Source organism: Benincasa hispida, chromosome 5, assembly GCF_009727055.1.
Source record: "Benincasa hispida cultivar B227 chromosome 5, ASM972705v1, whole genome shotgun sequence".
Taxonomy (NCBI): Eukaryota; Viridiplantae; Streptophyta; class Magnoliopsida; order Cucurbitales; family Cucurbitaceae; genus Benincasa; species Benincasa hispida.
The window spans coordinates 45,421,414-45,440,958 of NC_052353.1; the positions used below are offsets into that span (position 1 = coordinate 45,421,414).

The window sequence follows — 19,545 nt, forward strand, 5'->3', positions numbered from 1 at the left end:
AATGTATGACTCTAATCCAAGGTTTTTAAAGACAAGGCAATGCAAGCATGGGGACATGGTGTCTAGATCCTAACGATGACACGAACAACTGCGGTTGAGGATGTTCACGTGGAATTGTTTGGTTTTGTCATGGACTTCAAACTCATGTTGGTTAATAGGATATATCTGTAATAGAAAATATTAAACTAATTAAAATAAGTACATATACATATGATATTTTAATTAACAATCACATAAAATGGAAATGACTCACATCCATCGATCTACTATCCCTTAATGATGTTCGAAGTATATCTTCTACATATGAAGTTAGTTCTGAAAGTTGAAAACTAGAATTACTGTGACATTCATAGAACCATTGTTGAATCAAACTCCGAATAAATTCAAGAAGGCCAAGAATAGGTAATTCATGCGCTTCCTTAAGGTATGAATTGATACTTTCAGATATATTTGTGGTCATCAAGGTATATCTTTTTCTTACACAAAATGCCCTGCACCATTTATGTTTGCCTAAATCTTCTAATTCAAACCTAATTGAAGGGGATATATCATCCAACTGCCTCATGTAATATTCATAGTCAAAAGTTGTATAGGCCTTGTTCGAAGGAAAAGGGAGAGAAAAAATGCACTCGTTTTTTTATATGCATTAATCTTTATGCGTCGATGCTCATACGTTGGACTGACGAATATGCAATATGCGTTAAGCGCGTACACGATGACCATGCATTCCTATCACAAGTTTTCTTGCTTTCTCACCAAGTATAACGAGAACGCAAGTTTCTCGGGATGATCCAAGGTCGACACAGGGACTTGTAACTAAATAATATTTGTGAAGTAATGCGTTTGAGGCAATTAATAAAAGTAAAAAGATAAAAGTTAATGGATTAAGCGCTACTCCTACTCCTAACTAAAAAGATTGAGCAATGGAAGTTTGACTTTGAGAATTGGTAGAGATGCAACAACTATTAATGCGTAATAAGGTGAATGAAGGAACAGAATTATGGAGGGAATAAATTCGCCACTTCATTTCGCTCGATCACAAGAGTAATCCCAGCTCGCCACACTAATGCATCGCAAACTTCTCGGTGGTTTGCTATATGCTTATATCTCTATAACGTATGGTTGCATCAAACATGAGATCGTTCCTATCTTTAGGAACAGTACTTACTTTACTTTAGTGTGTTCCACTACTTACCCTCTCGGGCAGTTGGTTATAGCTAATCAGCTCATAGACAAACATTGTGATAGCCTCACACCAAGCAAGGAGGATTAACTCACTATACTCGTGCAACGCACACCTCTCGGTGGTTTGTTACATGCGTTCTATCTCTAGGCCGCACGACTGAGTATGCGACTTGTCTTTGACACTTAAATAAACGATGAAATGTAAACAATGATAAAGAAGAAGATGATGATGGAGATGATGCTGAAGGAACTAAGAGATGCATTGATTACAAAATGTATTAATGTCTTAAGCCAAATGTAATACAATATAGAGATAAGATGAGAGGTGGACAGCTAGATGTAAGAAATCGCTTGCTTTTCATCCGAAATGAATCAAGGCTGCTAGTGGTGTCATGGATGGATGGTGGAGAAGTCTCTCTCGAGCCTTATCTCCGGCGAAACTCCGGTCGTCACTCGGAAGGGGGTTGTGGAGGTGAAGAACTCTCAAAGAATGTCTTACTCATGCTCTCATCTGTGATCACAAGAATCTGCCTAAGGCAAAAACTTGAATGGTTTGAAGTTAAGATCCAAGGCTCTATTTATAGAGCTCAAACGCCGACAACATTGATGATTGCATTTTGACTCACTGCTACTTCTGTCGCAATATGGAAAATGTTAGTATCACCTTATCTTGTTAATACTCTCAAGGTATGGTTTCTCCTGAAGTGTCAACGCATTCCACCCATTTGGCGATCAATCTTCCATCATGATTATCACTCTATGGACGCAACATTCCATGCGGCGAACTAGTCTTTATGAAACTCAATGCATGCAATTACTCTTGCGGTGGTCTAAGATCGACGTATGTGATCGATTCCTACAATAGTTATAAAAAAATAGACACTTTGATGCATAATAATGCATGATATAGAGTTAGTGAGGATTTCTGGTGCTAGTCGACGCAAGCTCACTTTTCCATATGAATTCTTGGTATTATTAACGCATATTCTGCTTATTAGCCCTCATAATTCTAAGTAAAAGGCTAGAATAGCTTGTATTTTTAGAAGCTATCACCCTAGCAAACATATGGAATAGTTGTTCAATTGGAGTTGACTTGTAAGTTTTTTTTTAAGATTCCTAAATAGATGAAAAGCACACAATCCATGTTTGGCTGAATTGTAAACAACACTTATACCTTTTGGGATGCTCTTATGATCATCAGATATAATCACAAGATCATTACGTTCACCAAAAACATCTTTTAAATTTTAAAAAAACCAACACCATAAATCATCATTCTCAAAATCAACAATAGAAAATGCAAGGGGGATGATTTGTGAGTTACCATTCAATGTACACGCAGATAGTAGAGTACCAAAAAATTTGTTCTTCAAAGTTGCACCATCAACTGATATGATCAGAATGAATGCTCCCATGCATGGATTGAAGTAGTAAGAGCCATAAAATAGTACTTGAATACACCATCATCATTTACTTCTTGTGTTGTATAAGTTCCTAGTAAAAAGAATTATTGGCAAGAGTAAGCATAGATCATAATTGCATTTTACATTATATAAGTACAATCTATGATTAAATTTAATTACACTGTAACTATTATTCAAACCCACTTGGATTCTTTTGAATCAAAGCATTAGAGAATGCAGGTAGCATATCATATGATGACTCCGGAGTACCCTGAATTGAATTTAATGCAAGCTCACGGCCTCTCCATGCTTTATCACAACTCACATTAACCCTATGTTACCTTTTCATGAAACTTATGACATCACATGGACGACATGGAGTCATAGAATTCATATTTAAACAAGATTTCATACACTCATATACTATCCACAAAGTCGCTTGACTATGAGCATCCTTAACAATGTCAATAGAACATTTATGAACATCGTTAAACATACGAACAATCCATAACCCACTTTTTTTTTTTTTTTTTTTTTTTTTATAAAAGGCGACCTAAGATACCAACTACAAAAAGGGTCTTTACAACAAAGTTCAAGAGACGTTTGATTCGAGTGAGCAGTCCTAAGTTCAAAACTATGTTTAATAGCAAGCAAGTATATAACTTTCTTTAATGAAACATTGTTGTTAAAAATAGAACCTTCCTTAATGGTAATGTCTACAGCACATGAATCCAAATCTACTAGGTCAATGATATGAGAGGTGTTATTGGAGGTTTTGGACAAGGAATCTCTTTCATTGTTGCTGGACCCAGTATAAAATGTAATTGTAGAATCCGATTGACAAGATAGAACATGGTCAACTACAACACAAACATCATTGTAGGAGGAATCTGAAACAAAAGATAACAACCATAACACATCTTTGTCGTCCACGATTCTAATCACAATAGGATTTCTCCAGCCATCCCGATACATTGTTTATTGAGAAATAGTACATTCAGAAGTTGGAAAAATTTTAGATTAGAGGAAAATTTTTAGATTGGATTAGGTCGACAAGATGTTTAAAAGATGTGTTTAAAGCAATAGGAACATCAATAAATCAAAAGTCATAATAGAAGTTATTTTCATCTCACTTACCATTAAACAAAACTCTTTTAACAGTCACAAGAAGAAAACATGAAGAGGATGAAGAAAATTAGGGCTACGTGTTGTATTATAATATTTTATGTTTGAAACAAAAGAATAATAGATATATTGTTCAAACGTATTTTAAAATTGTGAATCTTGATTAAGTTTAGTAGAAATACAATAAAAATAATAATTTTTAGTTGGGATAATTAATATACTATGATAATTTAAATTTCAAATCTTAATTTTAAAATTAATTATTGTAGAAGATATGAAAATTCAAGATAAGTATTAAATTTGATACATAAATTCGTCACAACTATTAAAATAACAGATTTAAGGAGGACGATCCATTTGAAATAATCAAGTTAGTTGGCGTTGAAAGTTTGGCGAAATATATAATTGAGGAATTAATTACAGTATCATTAATACATATGTCGAAATAATTACAATATCATTAATATATATGTCGAATTAATTATACTGCAATTAAATGAGACGATAAGGACATTTTAGGATTTCCAAAAGTTTGACTCACGTAATCTTCAGGCGTTTTGCTATAATTTAAAACTACTCTGTCTTTGCTATTTTTCCAAATGATAATGCAATTATTGCTACTCACCGGATTATTCCAAAATGGTACCCAGCGCAATTATCTGTATAGGACCTAATTGGGCTATATTTTCCCTTAGCCCAAAAGATTACGAGGCTCTATTAATGCCCTAAGGCCCATTAAAGTCGGCCCAATCCAATTTTAGGCGTCCAAATTCCAAAATCCTCCGCTTCAGCTGGAACAAGTTCGAGAATTCGGCAGTTTTGCAGTCTGCAGAAAGCTTTCAGCAGCCATATGGGGAAGAACAAGAGGCTTAAGGACGGCGGCGAGAAGGGAGCCGCCGCCGGCGACCACTGCCCTTCCAAGGTCTTTGTGAAGAACTTACCCTACTCGTTCACCAACTCACAGGTTCGCACTTCCTCTACTGCCTGCTTGTTTTCTGAGGAAAAAAACTGAGCCGAATAGTATGAACACAGGAATTTCTTTTTGTACTTTTATTCTTAAACTGGACTTATTGAAGCACGCAATCGAATATTATTTTGATTATGCAAGCAGTTCAGACAATGTTTTGATTTGATTTCTTTCGGATTGTTTTACTGTTCAATGCAATGTTAGTGAGCTTTTCTTGTGTTTTCTATGTGAATTAGCTTGAAGAAACATTCAGTGATGTTGGACCGGTCCGGCGGTGCTTCATGGTTACCCAAAAGGGTAAGTACGTCTGTGCATGATTATCTCGGATTGGCTTGCTTGTTTATTTTTTTTTATGTATTTATTTTGCATTTAGTGTACTTTCTTGAGATGACCGAAGATTTGATGATTTGAACACTATGGAAGAGCATTTAGTCGAATACATGAGGTGTTGTTATGAGAGAACTGAATCGTGGATAGAGTTATTGTTATTATTATATTTTCATTGAAACATCCAGCTTCCTGTGGATGTTGGAGAATGATGGCTTCTTTTGAGTTAAGTGTCTCGCTCCCAATCTTGTTGTGAAGGAAGCTTCCTTGCTGTGTTCTTTGTAAAATAAGTGAGGATTCTTGATGCATCTCTTCTTTTTTTTTGCCCCTTTCCTACGGATTGTTGGGGTAGGTTGTTTAGCTTGTTCAACTTGCAATGGTGTTGGCCTAGCAAAGCCTCTGATGGTCTTCTCCAGCTTATTGGGGGCCCCAAGTTTCATGCTCAGTCGAAAATCCTTTGGTCCAATGGGGTCTTTGCCCTTCTCTGGAAGCTTTGGTTTGAATGATATTCGAGGATCCTTCGTGGCCATGAACTAAATAGGGACGTTTTTTGGGATCTTGTCACTCTTTTTGCTTCTACTTGGCCTTCTACCTCCTTTTTCTTTTTTTTCTTTTTTTTCTTTTATTTATTTTTTTTTTTTTATTTTTTTTTTTTTTTTAGCCTAACTCGTATTTACACCAGTTGGGCTTCTTTTTTGTAACATGTTGGTTCTCCCCTCTTTTGTATTCTTCTTTTGGTAATGAGAGTTATGTCTCTTATCAAAAAAAAAAAAAAAAAAATCATTTGCCGTGAACTTCATTCTGGATTTTTGTGTTGTACTTTTGTGAATCTTCAGATGATATTTTGAGATATTTTCACTTAGAATTGTTTTGAACTAATCTTATTTATGTCATCAGGTTCAACCGAGCATCGTGGTTTTGGATTCGTGCAGTTGTAAGTCAGATTACTATCTACTCTATTCTTTTTGTTATTGCCCTTGCAGTTTTTCTCTACTTCCTCGTCCAAACGTCTTGGTTCTATTCAATCCAATGATATCTGTCTGACTATAGTTAGTTATCCATGTAGGTGCTTGAGTTTGATAAGTGATATCCAATGGATGAGCTACTATCGTTAGCTGTAACAATGTTATCTTTTACTTAGAAGCTAGAGCTTCTGTCAGAATGGAAAAGGCTTCTGTTTCCTCTATATAGATATGCTGGATGCTTATATATTTCTGCTTTCTCTGGATACTAAATCAGATTTAATTTTTTCTTGTTTTTATTGTTCCATTTTCTATTCAATTGATGGTGCTTTCAGTTTTGATTGTTTTAATTGCTTGCTTGTCTATTAGTGCGAAGTCTGTTCAAAGCATCTGTACTTTTATTGAAGCTACTTCTTTTTCTTGTTTTATCGTGGAGTAAACTATCTTCTCCATTTTTTAATTACAGCTTATCTACCCTCAATCAACACTGTAGGTGTTTTTGTAATTATTCACTGATAGGATATCCTTTGGTAACTTACTTCATTGTCTATGATCAATCTTGTGATAATCAACATTGCTTGATGTTTGCCACAATGCACACTAATTTCTTATTCATTTTAAAGTCTTCTTGTTAAACTGCTATTACCCACGGCTATTCTATGAAGGCTTTTATTTTTTAACATCGCTGGATTCTTTGAATATGATTGCAGTGCTGTAGCTGAAGATGCAAATCGAGCAATTGAGCTGAAGAATGAGCTGTTCGTTGAAGGACGCAAAATTACTGTTAAACATGCTATGCATCGAGCTCCCCTTGAGCAGCGGCGGTCCAAAGAAAATCAAGGTTGATATGGTGCATGGGATTTTGGAAGTGTTAATATCCACATGTTGCAGGACTGCTAGAACTTTATTAATGTCCTCCTTTCTTTCTTGCTTTTCCAAGTTTCGGTAGTGTGGGGGATCTTCAGGGTTGGATTGTAAAAATTTCTTCAATTATGTTTTTTAACACAGTCACTGCATCTATGTCAACAACTAATGAGGAAGGAGATACTCCTAAAAGGGAAGAACAAGATACTTCTAAAAGAGAAGAACAAACAACTAACAAGGATAGAGATACTTCTAAAAGGGCAGAACAAACAACTTCAAATTCCGAGGGGAAAGGTTACTGATTTATCTTAAATTTTTACTACTTTTTTCCCAATATATCTGGCAATCTGGTTTTTCAATGTTTTCTAATGATGTAACAGAGAGACATTTGAATGCTCGGAAATTAGCTTCACTTTCTAGTTATCTAGAGGATAAAGAGGGTCATTCAGAAAAGCAAAGGTAATGAACTTCTTTTTCATGCTCTCTCTATTTTGTTCTTCTTTTTTCATGGATTTTGAATACAAGCTTTGAAATAATGGCTTGGATAATGAAGTAGTTGAGTTTTCTTGACCTCTTGTTTTGTTATTTGAAGAATAGGCATTCCGTTACCTTTCCTTCCACTTTTCTTTTCTTCTCCGTAAACATTTGTGCATGCTACCTTCCCTTGATTTCCCTTATTTTGGTTGTTAAGGATTGCAAGGACTGTTGTGTTTGGTGGTCTTCTTAATGCTGACATGGCTGAAGATGTTCACCGCCAAGCAAGAGATGTTGGTGGCGTATGCTCTATTGTTTATCCTCTTCCCAAAAAAGAAGTTGAACAACATGGTATATGAAAATCGTGTCTTTTGTTTTTATGCACATGGGTAGTAGTTATTATTTATTATTAGTTTTGTGAATATAGTTCATGACTTCAGTTGCATTTTAAGGTGTCACTACGATTAAGGTTGAATGAATTATACCCTGAGCAGTGTTTGCCCAAATTTTCAGTTGCCTCTTGTACTTGATAGGTTGACTCTGCAGTAAGTTTAGTTAATTTGTTTTTAGTCTAAAGTTGTTCCAGAATGCAATTTTCTCAATGATCAAATTGATTATATCATTTTTCTCGAGACTCTCATTACAGAAGACAAATTTTCTTCTCTTATTATACCAATGTATCTTGTGTGTCTATCTAATTTGGGAAGTTCATTATGGTGGTGGCTTTATTATCTTGATAGTCAATGGAGTTGCAAGTAAAAGTGATTCCTCTTAAGGTCTTAATTAGTTTCAAATGAACTTCAGGTCTTTTACGAGATGGATGCAAAATGGATGTTTCAGCTGTACTTTTTGCTAGTGTGAAGTCTGCACGTGCTGCTGTTACCATATTACACCAGAAAGAGAGGAAAGGAGGTGTTGTTTGGGCCCGTCAACTGGGTGGGGAGGTGAATCATACATTAAACTTTACTAAATATGAACATATTTTTGTATCTTTATTAAGTATTTACATCTTTTTAAATGGACTACACTAGCTCTGTATGCCCTTGAAATAATACAAGACCATGATCAACCCATTTGGTTGTGCTCTCTTTTGTCTTCATTTTATTTTATTTTTATTTTTTTTGGAAACCACTCTTTATTTGCGTCTTGTTTTCCTCATATCAATATTTTGTTGAATATTTGTAGATCTTGTGATCAAAGGTAATGTCCTCAAGAGCCCTTTCTTCTCCTCGAAATATTATGGGACTGTTACAAATGACTCAAATAATATCTCTATCGATCCATAACACCTTAGCCTTGTCCATAAATTTTGTGTCCGTTAGCTTTTGGAAAATATATCATCGTTTGTTTAGTGACACCCTGGAAACTGAAGATAATGGAGTACTCCAAAATTTTTAAGAAAAGAGAGTATGGGATGAATCAATTTCAAGAATTTGTTTTCATCATTAACTAATAACTTCTATATAGGGAGCACCACCTTGGTAAGAGAGAAGGATGTCTCGTTTGAATTTATTGTACATCGTTCCCATCAAAATAAAACGTACATGAACATTTTGATTTTTTGGACTTTTATCCAAATCAGCTTTTAAGTATTGGAAGAAGTGACCACCTGAATGGCTATAATATTGTGGACAGATCTGCAGTTGAAAAGTCTGGAAGATCCTAGTCTTTTGCTGTCCCTTATGGAACTCAGTCCAGAGGTCTATTATAAGCTCTCTAACCATCCATCACTTTCTATATCATTTTTAAATCTGAAACCAGTAGACCGATAATTCTTCCTAGTACTTAAGCAGTTAAAAATATGATTATCCTTTCCAGTTAATGGTTAGATCCTTGGAATAGGGCAGCCAATAAAGAGGGCCTATTCTCCACTAAATGTCCTACGGAAATCTGATTGAGGTAGCATCTCTCACAATAGAAGTCAGTTTCTTACGTTAGATTCTTGCACAAGTGTCCTTCAGTGCTCTTTTAATAGATTTAAATTTTTAGAGATCTTAGATATGAGTGTCTTAGAAAAAAAATTGAGTATTTTTTTTTAACATTCATATATTTGAGTTATTGCAAGATCTCATTCTTTGACGTAAGAAATTCTATTCTGAATGATTTTTAGAAAGGGTTTCTTATGTATCTAAAATCCTTAAACATCAACTCCTAATCTTTTGAATCTTAGGTTTAAATTGCTTGCTAAGTTTAATGCGTTTGTTTGCCATAGCTAAGGACTTTTACAAATTACAATTATCCCCTATGGTCCAGTCTATTTTGTCAGACCCTTTATATTATGAAAATATCAAATGTTGCATTCCAATTACTGATAATCTGATCACATAGTTTCTTGTTTATTTTTAGTTACCTTGGATAAATCTAAAATTTTATGCATTTGTTTTCTTTGCAGGGGTCCAAAACTCAGAAATGGAAAGTTATCGTTAGAAATCTTCCATTTAAGGTTTCATGTTACACAATAAGTTATTGTCATATTTTCTTACAAGGACAGGTCGACTGAGCAAGCTTATTACACATTGATGCAGGCCAAGGAGCAAGAAATAAAGGATACCTTTTCATCCGCAGGATTTGTGTGGGATGTCATGATGCCACATAGTTCAGACACAGGGTAGTTCCCTTACTTGAATATGCAGTANCTTGTAACAGCCACCTGTTTTATTTTGTAGATTATCGAAGGGGTTTGCCTTTGTCAAATTTACATGCAAGCAGGATGCTGAGAGTGTATGTTTTTTTTTATTGTTTTGAGTTGCCCCATTTAAAGAGTTTTGAAAATTGGTACCTTCAAGTTATTTGTACATGCTTCCCTTTTTTAGGCTATTAAAACGTTCAATGGTAAAAAATTTGGTCAAAGGACGATAGCTGTGGACTGGGCTGTTCCAAAGAAGATATATAGTTCTGGTGCTAATGCTGCAGTTGATTCAGATGACGGTTAGTCATTGTATATTTAACCTAATACTGTTTCTTATACTTCCTTTACAAATTTGTTAAACCTCTTTGGTTGTACTGTCTTATCTTTGGTGTCTATACCTTCTTAGATATTTGTCATTTGCTGCTCTCTGGTTTTAAATTTACTATTAGGTTACGGATATCTCTTTAATATATGAATGGCAAATAGAGAATAAAGATTGGGTTACGAAATGCATTGTGGTTGTCTATAAGTTAGTTTTTTTGTTGGTTTTTTTCTAAAGCTTTATACACAGAGGTCCAAAAAGAAGTGTGCATCTAGCAAGGGACCACACGGTCCACACCCCTCCCAAGGCCTTCCAGTCCATTTAAAAATTATATTAGTTCTTAATTGTTAGGTCAGGTCATTAATTAATGTAAGAATGAAAGGATGGGGATGTATAATCCTCTGCCAGTTGGATTTGTGTGACAATATTTCATGTTATTTGAATTATAGGTTAGAAGTAATGTGGCTTTTTGGGCATTGTCTAGCCACTGGGAAACTCCTGATGGAAGGGCAAAGCTAGTTTTCCTTGGGTGAGCATTTCACAAATGGTATTTCTGTAGAAGAATTTAATAATGGCATACCATAACCTTAGCGGACTGATCCTAGTTTTGTTATGACTACCTATTTGGCATTTTGGCTTTCTGAAAATTTCCCATTAGCCACTCTCGCTTTGTGCCTTTCTCTTGTTTTCCATTATCTGCTTCTCTTTCCATTGTCGTCTCTATTTGTAGGAGGAACATATAATTTGGAGAAAATATTTTTGCCGTGGGTAGGTGTCTTAGATGCTTTTGAAGTATTCTCAACACTGTTCTCAAATTATTTGAATTCTTATGGTCCTGTAAAAGATTTGTTCTTGTAGTGCTGGCTGTGGGGTGTGACACATGAACTTTTCTACATAGAGAAAAAGATTCTGTGGTTATGTGCTGAATTCGTTCAGTTGGAAGATAGTTTTTTTTATTACTCATGCTATAGAATAATGTCTCCACCCTTCATAAAAAACACAACCTTGTTTTCAGGGGAACAGACTGAAAGAGACAGAGAAGGTAGCATTAGCAGTGATGATTTTGAAGCTGAAGATATTGCTGTTCATGACAAATCTCCGCACTCGAACAAAGATGAAAGATTTTCAGAGGATTCGGAGGAAGAAGATATTTCCTCAGAGGTTGATTTCGAAGGAGAAGCAGAAATTGCAAGAAAAGTTCTTGAAAATCTAATTTCATCTTCGGCTAAAGAGGCTCTTCCTTCTCGTGTTGATGGTAAGCCACCGTCGAAAGTGAACAAGGAGCCAGATTTTGTTTCATCCAAGAAGTCATCTGATATGTCTGATAAAGTTTCAAATGAATCTGAAAAGTTAAGTGAAAGCAAAACATCTATGCTTAAGCAAACAGATGAAGATGATCTGAAGAGAACGGTTTATATAGGCAACCTTCCTTTTGATATTGATAATGAAGAAGTGAAACAGCGGTTTTCTGGATTTGGTGAAGTGCTATCCTTTGTGCCAGTCCTTCATCAAGTTACAAAGTATGATTTATGTTTCCGTCTATTTGTTTATTGACATGATTCACTGTAGTCTGCTTTTTGTTGATTCTTTCCTTGGGGCCAGGCGACCTAAAGGCACTGGTTTTCTCAAGTTTAAAACGGTTGATGCTGCTACTGCTGCTGTTTCTTCTGCAAATGTTGCATCTGGTGTGGGAATATTTCTGAAAGGCAGGCAACTGAAAGTATTTAATGCCCTGGATAGAAAATCAGCTCATGACAAGGAATTGGAAAAGTCAAAAAATGACAATCATGACCACCGGAATCTTTACCTTGCACAGGTCTTTCACTGCTTAAATGTTGTCCTCTACTTTCCCTAAAACCAAGGATTTCTAGTTTTTGTTTTTGTTTTTTGTTTATTATTATTTTATTTTTATTATGGTTGGATCTTCTTTCTATTCAATACCATGGACCCAAAACATCTTGCAGGAAGGTATAATTCTCGAGGGAACTCCAGCTGCTGAGGGAGTTTCTGCTAGCGACATGGAGAAACGTCAAAGGTACATATCTTCGGGTATATTGATTACTATTGTTCTTTCTGTATTAGTTTCTGTGTTGACAAACAGTTGGTCTCTATTTTCTTTTTCAATGAGTAGCCAAACTTTCATTGAGAGAAAAAAAATAATAATAAATAAATAAAGAACACAAGGTACAAATATAGAGCTACAAAGAAAGGAGGTAAACAGCAAACTAATGAAAATGTCCCAAATCAAGTAAAACGTGGCTTTGGGTAATTAAAAGGACTTCACCATCGATGCCCCTAGAGAGTATCTAATAAGGACCCAAACATCATCCAAAGTCCTCCCAAGCCCTCTAGAATAGAACAGACCCCAAGTTGCTACAAAAATCTTTCCTTCTCACAGACAGGTGGGTAGAGAAGGAACTCCTCAAGCATCTCCTTGCAATACCCATGTCCTCAAGGAATAACTTCAAACATCATGAGAAAAATGATCGATCCCAAAGTATGTTAGACTAAGAAGCATAGACATGGATACGGATAGATTGGGGATATATATTAGGATATAGGTAAATTTAACATAAATATCCTTAAATATAATCCACCAAAAAGCATAAAATGTCAACAAAGGAAGTCCCTCAGCAATTATTTTTCAGGGTTTCTGGAAGTGCCTTTAACCACCCCTCCCCCGTGCAAGCCATTCAAAAGGGAGCGGTCCATATTATCACCTTATGTCATAAGGAATTAGACTCATGATGGAAATGCCATAAGGATTGTTAGCATTACCTGGACTTATAACATGGTTATTTAGATAAGTTTTGGAGTTTTTAATGTGAAATACATTATATTTAATTTTATTTCACAGATTATTTTTAGCAATATAATTTTTTGTTCCTTTTCCCTTACAAAGCCTAAAATCCAAACGTTTTTATTCCATGGCTAACCAAATTACACTTCTTCCACCCATCATATGTGCAGGCTGGAAAAGAAAAGAACGACCAAGCTTCAATCTCCAAATTTTCATGTTTCAAGAACTAGACTTGTTATACACAATTTACCAAAATCAATGAAAGAAAAAGAACTTCAAAAACTTTGCATTGAAGCTGTTACCTCGCGAGCTACAAAGCAAAAACCTGTGATTCGCCAGGTTTGGCCTTTCCAGAAATGAAGGAAATCTATTAATGTTACTAATATTACCCTTCCTAACCACGATTTAAATCTTATTTTGCAGATTAAGTTCTTAAAGGATGTGAAGAAAGGAAAGATACTGACAAAGAATCACTCCTGTGGAGTTGCTTTTGTTGAGTTTTCTGAGCATGAGCATGCCCTTGTAGCCCTGCGAGTTCTCAACAACAATCCAGGTAGTAAATTTTCTCATTTGATAAACCTTAATTCTCGACTCCTCTAAAATTAATGTGAATGAGGCAGCCCTTAAAAGAAAATAATGGTTCTTTGAACATTGGTACAACCTTGTAGTTTTAATTGTTGCAGAAACAGTTTGTCCCTTATCCTATTCTAAAATGAATCTCTGGTTTCTTGTAGAAACTTTTGGCCCTAAAAATCGCCCAATCGTAGAGTTTGCCATTGACAATATTCAAACGTTGAAGCTCCGAAAAGCAAAGTTACAAGCTTGGTCGCAGGACAATACCGCCAATGTTCCCAAAGCCCAGCAGTGGAATGTTAATACTGATACAAATGCTGGGGATATCCATTCAAACCAGAAAAATTCCAGAAAAAGGAAAGCTATAGGCGATAATCGTCCAGTGAAAGCGCAAAATCATAATAAAGATGATAATGACAATCATGTATCCAATGATGTGATGGTAGAAAGTAGAGCTAGAAAAAAGAGGAAAACACGTCCAGAAATTGGGAACACAAATGAGTCACTGAAACAAAAACCAGGACAAAAATTGATGCCTGAAAAATCGAGCAAGAGACCGGCATCCATGGATCCTGGAAAAATAAAAGCTTCTCAGGAATCTGATGTTCAACACATAAAGAAGGTAAAACATGAAGTAAAGCAGCAAAGAAAGAGGCCAAAGAAAAATAAGGAACCAATAGGACGGGATGTTGTCGATAAACTTGATGTGCTTATCGAACAATATCAGTCCAAGTTCTCGCAGCAGAGATCAGACCGAACAGATGGTGAAAAGAAAGGCTCTAAACAGGTTAGAAGATGGTTCCAATCATAAATTAAAATTTTGCAGCCTAGGATTGTTCCTTTGACCATTGGTATCACATTTGTTTGTTTTCTTTTGTTCTGAAATCTGTACGCACAAGATGGATAAAGGTTAAACTGCATAGGAAGTGTAACATATAGTATTTGGGTTCCATATTTGTATTGAAATATTTAACTGTTTTTTCAAAGGTTGAAAATATATTTTAGGTCGGAAGTAACAATTTAGTCTTTGTAGTTTCAATTTTATAACAATTTAGTCTATAGATTTTAGTATATATAATAATTTAGGTCTCTACCTATAAACACTCATTTTACCTTTAAATTTTTTTTTTTTTACCAATGTTCTAAAAAATAGCCAAATTCTAAGAACTAAAAGAAGTTCTAAACAACTTGCCTAAGAATTCAATCCTTGTATTTGAGAGGTACAAATTATTGTAGGAAATTGATAGGAAATAGACTTCATTTTCAAAAACCAAAAACAAAAAAAAAAAATGAAGGTTCCATTTGTTGATGATTTGGTTTTTAAGTTTTTATTTTTGAAAATTAAGTTTATAGTTATACTTTCACTTGAATTTTTTTACTTGTTATCTATTTTTTTACCAATGGTTAAACAAATCTAGTCAAATTTTGAAAACTAAAAAAAGTAGCTTTTGGAAACTTGTTTTTGTTTTTGGAATTTGGTTAAGAATTCAATTATTGTACTCAAAAAAATATACAAATTATTGTAAGAAATTGAGAGGAAATGAGTTCAATTTTCAAAAATAAAAAACCAAAAATAAAATAATTACCAAATAGACATTTGACACTCAGTTGCTTTATGATGGTTATTTCATATCCTCCTTTTTTTTTTCATATTACCTTTATTTCCATGTCTTTCCACTACCTTATCGTCTACTTTGATTTCATATTTATGTGAAATATATACACAAATCATTTCTGGATTATAACTCGAAGCCTTTTTTTTTAATCCATCTCACATCAATAACTCGACTCCTATTGTCAATAGGTAGTTTTAGACAGGTTTCTTGATTATTGTACTTTAAAATTTGTAACTAATTTAGTCATTGTAAAAGTTAGTGCAAAATTTAGTGAGATTTATTGCCGTAGTAGATTGATGAACTAATCGGGATCTAATATGTTCATAAGCAATTAATTGATATAATTTTGATTTTTTTGTTTGTTTTTTCTGTTTTGTTTTTTTTTTTTTTTAATGATATGGATCAAATTGGTACAAATTACAAGATTTCTAAATTGTTTTGAATTTAAGTTCGAGAATTAAATGATGTAGTCTAAGAATGATGAAGAAGAGAATTCTCGCCAACAAAAACATAGCTCAACTGGTATAATGTTCATACTATCAACCTCGTGATTTAAGGTTCGATTTCTCCACCCCACTCTTTAATTACAATACCTCTTCAAAAAAAAAAAAAAGAGAACTCTCCAAAAAAAAAAATCAAATAACAAAAACTAAGTCCATCAAAATGTAAAGACCACATGAGAGAGCCCCTATTTATAGAGAATAGAATCCTAAAAAGAAACTAAAAAGAGTTAAAATCTAAATAAGAAACTAAAAAAGATTAACCATTATATATAAAATCAAATTTAACCACGAATTTTTTTTTTTGCTTTTTCTGTTTTTTTTGGGCAATTTTCCTTCTGCTCAATACAAGTCGCAAGCTAAGTTTTGTTTTTCAATGGATTAAAAAAGTCTGGGAATAAAAGGACATACTATTGAGATATGTTATTTAACCATAGTAATTGATTGAATATTTGCAATTTTGGTTCTCAACAAAATTTCCACTTTTAGTTCCATCCACTTGTGTTATATGTTGAGAATTACTAACATAGAAAAAAAAAAAAAAAAACTTTTTTAAAATTAATTTCAAAACGATTTTTTGGTTTTAGAAACTGATCTTACCTTGCCTTTAAATAGCTCTTAGTTTTGGAAGAAAGATATAGAGGAATTTTTGTTTTTCCTATTCACATGTTTTTCCTTTAGGTCTATTGTTTTCTAAGCATAATTTTCATTGATCCAATCCATTTTTTGGTGAGTGCATACTTGAGATTGGAAGTTGTGTTGACCTTAGGGAACAATTGACACAACGATTAACACCCAGGTCGAGTTGTAATTGCTTTCTAGACAGTGGTTCTTCCACGGTGCAACAACTTTTTGACATCTATATCTAACAATTTGAAAGCAATTAGGGAGATCTATTTTATTATATGAGATGTCGATCAAGAACGTGGAGAGATCTGGGTGGATCTAGACGAAGATTCGATGGATCTGAAGGTAGGGTTGGCAAAATTTTCAGCAGGGCCGGGTAGGGAATCCTCAATTTGACCGAGATCCCGTCCCAATTAGATCTTTAATATCCTCGCCCCCGTCCCTACCTTCAAATGGTGGGGACGGGACGGGGTTGGGGGTAAATTCCCCATCGAGAATGGGGACGGGAACCCTTTCCCGTGTCTCGGCCCTATTGCCAACCCTATCTAAAGGTGTTGAACAAACATAATGTGGATCTAAAGGCATTTGATGAATCTGTACTTTAGCGGACATTTGAGCTAGCTGCGATTGAGATACAAAGTTTTGAAAGATGGGAGATCTAGGTTGGTACCCACGAAGAGGGGAGCTGATGTACTATTCACAAAGATCTTAAAGACAGTGCCAGGTTTGGATTGCGTGAGTTTGTACAAGGTTAGAGCGGATTTAACTTGCTTAACATGAAGAAAGCAGCATGGGATTTGATTGAAGATGGATAAAGCACATACAAGGATATGAATCAATTGGTGGCATTTGAGACAGAGGGAAGCGATGCTTACTGATGACGAAGTTGAGAATCGAATGGTGGCGATTGGACGTGGCCGAATTTGCTGCCACGAGGACAGATCTGAGACAAATCACCAACCAGCGGCATGAGCAATCTAGAACATCAATGAGGCGTAAGCAAACGGTGGTCTCTTCCGCCCTATTCATGCGCACAAGAATTGAAGGTTGTGAAGAGATGATTTTTCTTCTATTACTTTTTAGTAGCTATGGCTAAGGTACAAACAACGTATTTTTTTTTTTTAGAAAAATCATACCGACTTTATTGAGCTCTAGCCATATAAATTATTCATTTGCGTGTTACTAAACTTGATTGGAATTGGTTGCTTGTTTTGTTCTAGATGAATGAATGATATGTTGGGAAGAAATTTGAGAATTATGTTTTAATTCTCATTTTAGATCACTAAAATATGATCAAAATTAGGAAAAATTCTCATTACAAGTTGAGAAGAAAAATTAAGAAAATAAGGAAAGTAAAGATGTTGGGTAGAATAAATTAAGGAAATAATTACATAACTAAATTATCATTGGCGCTTGTGATGAGATCTTCTTGATTTGTTTCAAATATATTGAAAATAATTTGATTGGTTGTTTGTTCCACCAAGTTCAAATTTTCAAATGGTATTTTTTTTTTTTTTTTTTTTTTTTTTGTGAATACATTTATGCAGTTGATTAATTGAAGATTTCTCCACTCATAATCTCTATATTTCATTATTGTCTTTAATTTAGCTTGAACATGATTAATGAGTGTACTTTATTTATATTTCGTACCTTAAGTTTTAGAATGAATCATTTAGATTTAGAGTGTGATCATAATTTTATTGATCCTTATAAATGGATTTCGTTATATACTTCTATTTGAAATGGTGTGTTGACTAAGTCATCCAACTGAAGGCATGGTTTGAGAATTTTGGAGAGAGTCCAACATATTGAATTTCCACTTTGTGACGAGTAAATAAGTGGAATGATTTATGGTGATTGTCATATGTGTATGTGATAGATAGTTTGTGTGGTGGATCTTGTGGTTGTTATTCATCAATCAAATATAATGATTTTTAAGTGAAGATATTTTGATGGTTTGTTCCAAAAATTCCTCCAACTTTTAAATTTCAAACGACATTGATGACAAAGATTTTCTCAATGTGATTCAAATCTTGATAGAAATAAAGATGCAATTTCAAATCTTTTGAAGATATTTAAATATTTTATAAGTAGCAAATTGTCTCATGACAAATGCAATAAGAAAATATTATTATTATTGTTATTGTATTGTTTTCATATCTTAAATGAGATGCTATTGGAATCTACTTGAGCATGTATATTAGAATGTTAGCATGAATGGAAATAATATTCCATGAGGAGTTAGCCTAGATAAAAGTTAGACGGATGAATGACTATGAGAGAAGAGACTCGGTGGTCCTTTGTTCAATGGGAGGAATGTTTAGAACGAGACTAAAGTCCCACATTGGTTAGATAAGGAGATGATAATGGATATACAGGTGTAAGAAAAATTTTCACAGATAGAAAAAATGTCAAACTATTTACAAAAATAGCAAAAAAAACATTAATAGACACTGATAGAGTTTCATCAGCCTCTATAAAAAAAGATTAAAATATTGCTACTTTGTGTAAATAGTTTCCCTTATTTTTCTGTTTTTGAAAATTTTCCTATATGATATCAATTGATTGAAAGTATAAACTCTTTGTTTTATGGAGCCTATCTAGGATATTGAAAAGAGAAAATGAAAATTGAACTTCATGGATTTAGTAGAATTTATTAAAGGAAATAAACCAATTAGGTTTAAATGGATCTTCAAATATTTTTATGCATATTCTTATATAACCAAAATATTTGAAATTACTCAAATTTATTTGAACTAATTGTGTGATCATTTGTTTGTATGTTGATGATATTTCTGATCATTGGTACAAACATAGATGTAAGATATGATACTAAGTTATGTCCTCAGAATTTGAAATGAAAGATTTAGGTGAGGCTAATGTGACACTTGGTGTTATTGATAATGGATTTTCTTTATGTCAATCACACATTGAAAACTATTAAAGAGTTTTGATAGTTTTAATGAAGTTTCTATAAGAGCATCTTATGATGCTAGTATGAGTCTTAAGAAAAGTAAGGGTGATAGTGTTTCTCAATTTGAATATGCAAAGATTATAGGAAGTGTAATGTTTCTGATGAACTACATCAGATCAGATATTGCATATGTTGTGAGCAGATTGAGTAGATATACACATAATCCTGATAAAAATTATTGGATTGCTCTTCGTCGT

The 19,545-nt window shown here is 34.1% G+C and overlaps 1 protein-coding gene across 1 annotated transcript; it reads left to right on the forward strand.

Moving 5' to 3' along the window:
- The first annotated feature begins 4,505 nt into the window (after positions 1 to 4,505).
- On the forward strand, positions 4,506 to 14,657 carry LOC120078105 (RNA-binding protein 28). Its single transcript, XM_039032321.1, has 18 exons — positions 4,506 to 4,677; positions 4,917 to 4,977; positions 5,905 to 5,941; positions 6,680 to 6,810; positions 6,978 to 7,127; positions 7,214 to 7,292; positions 7,525 to 7,658; positions 8,112 to 8,251; positions 9,700 to 9,750; positions 9,833 to 9,915; positions 9,974 to 10,028; positions 10,121 to 10,235; positions 11,274 to 11,778; positions 11,861 to 12,074; positions 12,223 to 12,293; positions 13,229 to 13,397; positions 13,482 to 13,611; positions 13,793 to 14,657. Exons 1-18 carry the CDS (start codon positions 4,564 to 4,566, stop codon positions 14,440 to 14,442), a joined length of 2,889 nt encoding a protein of 962 aa, XP_038888249.1. The 5' UTR covers positions 4,506 to 4,563; the 3' UTR covers positions 14,443 to 14,657.
- Positions 14,658 to 19,545: the final 4,888 nt, after the last annotated feature.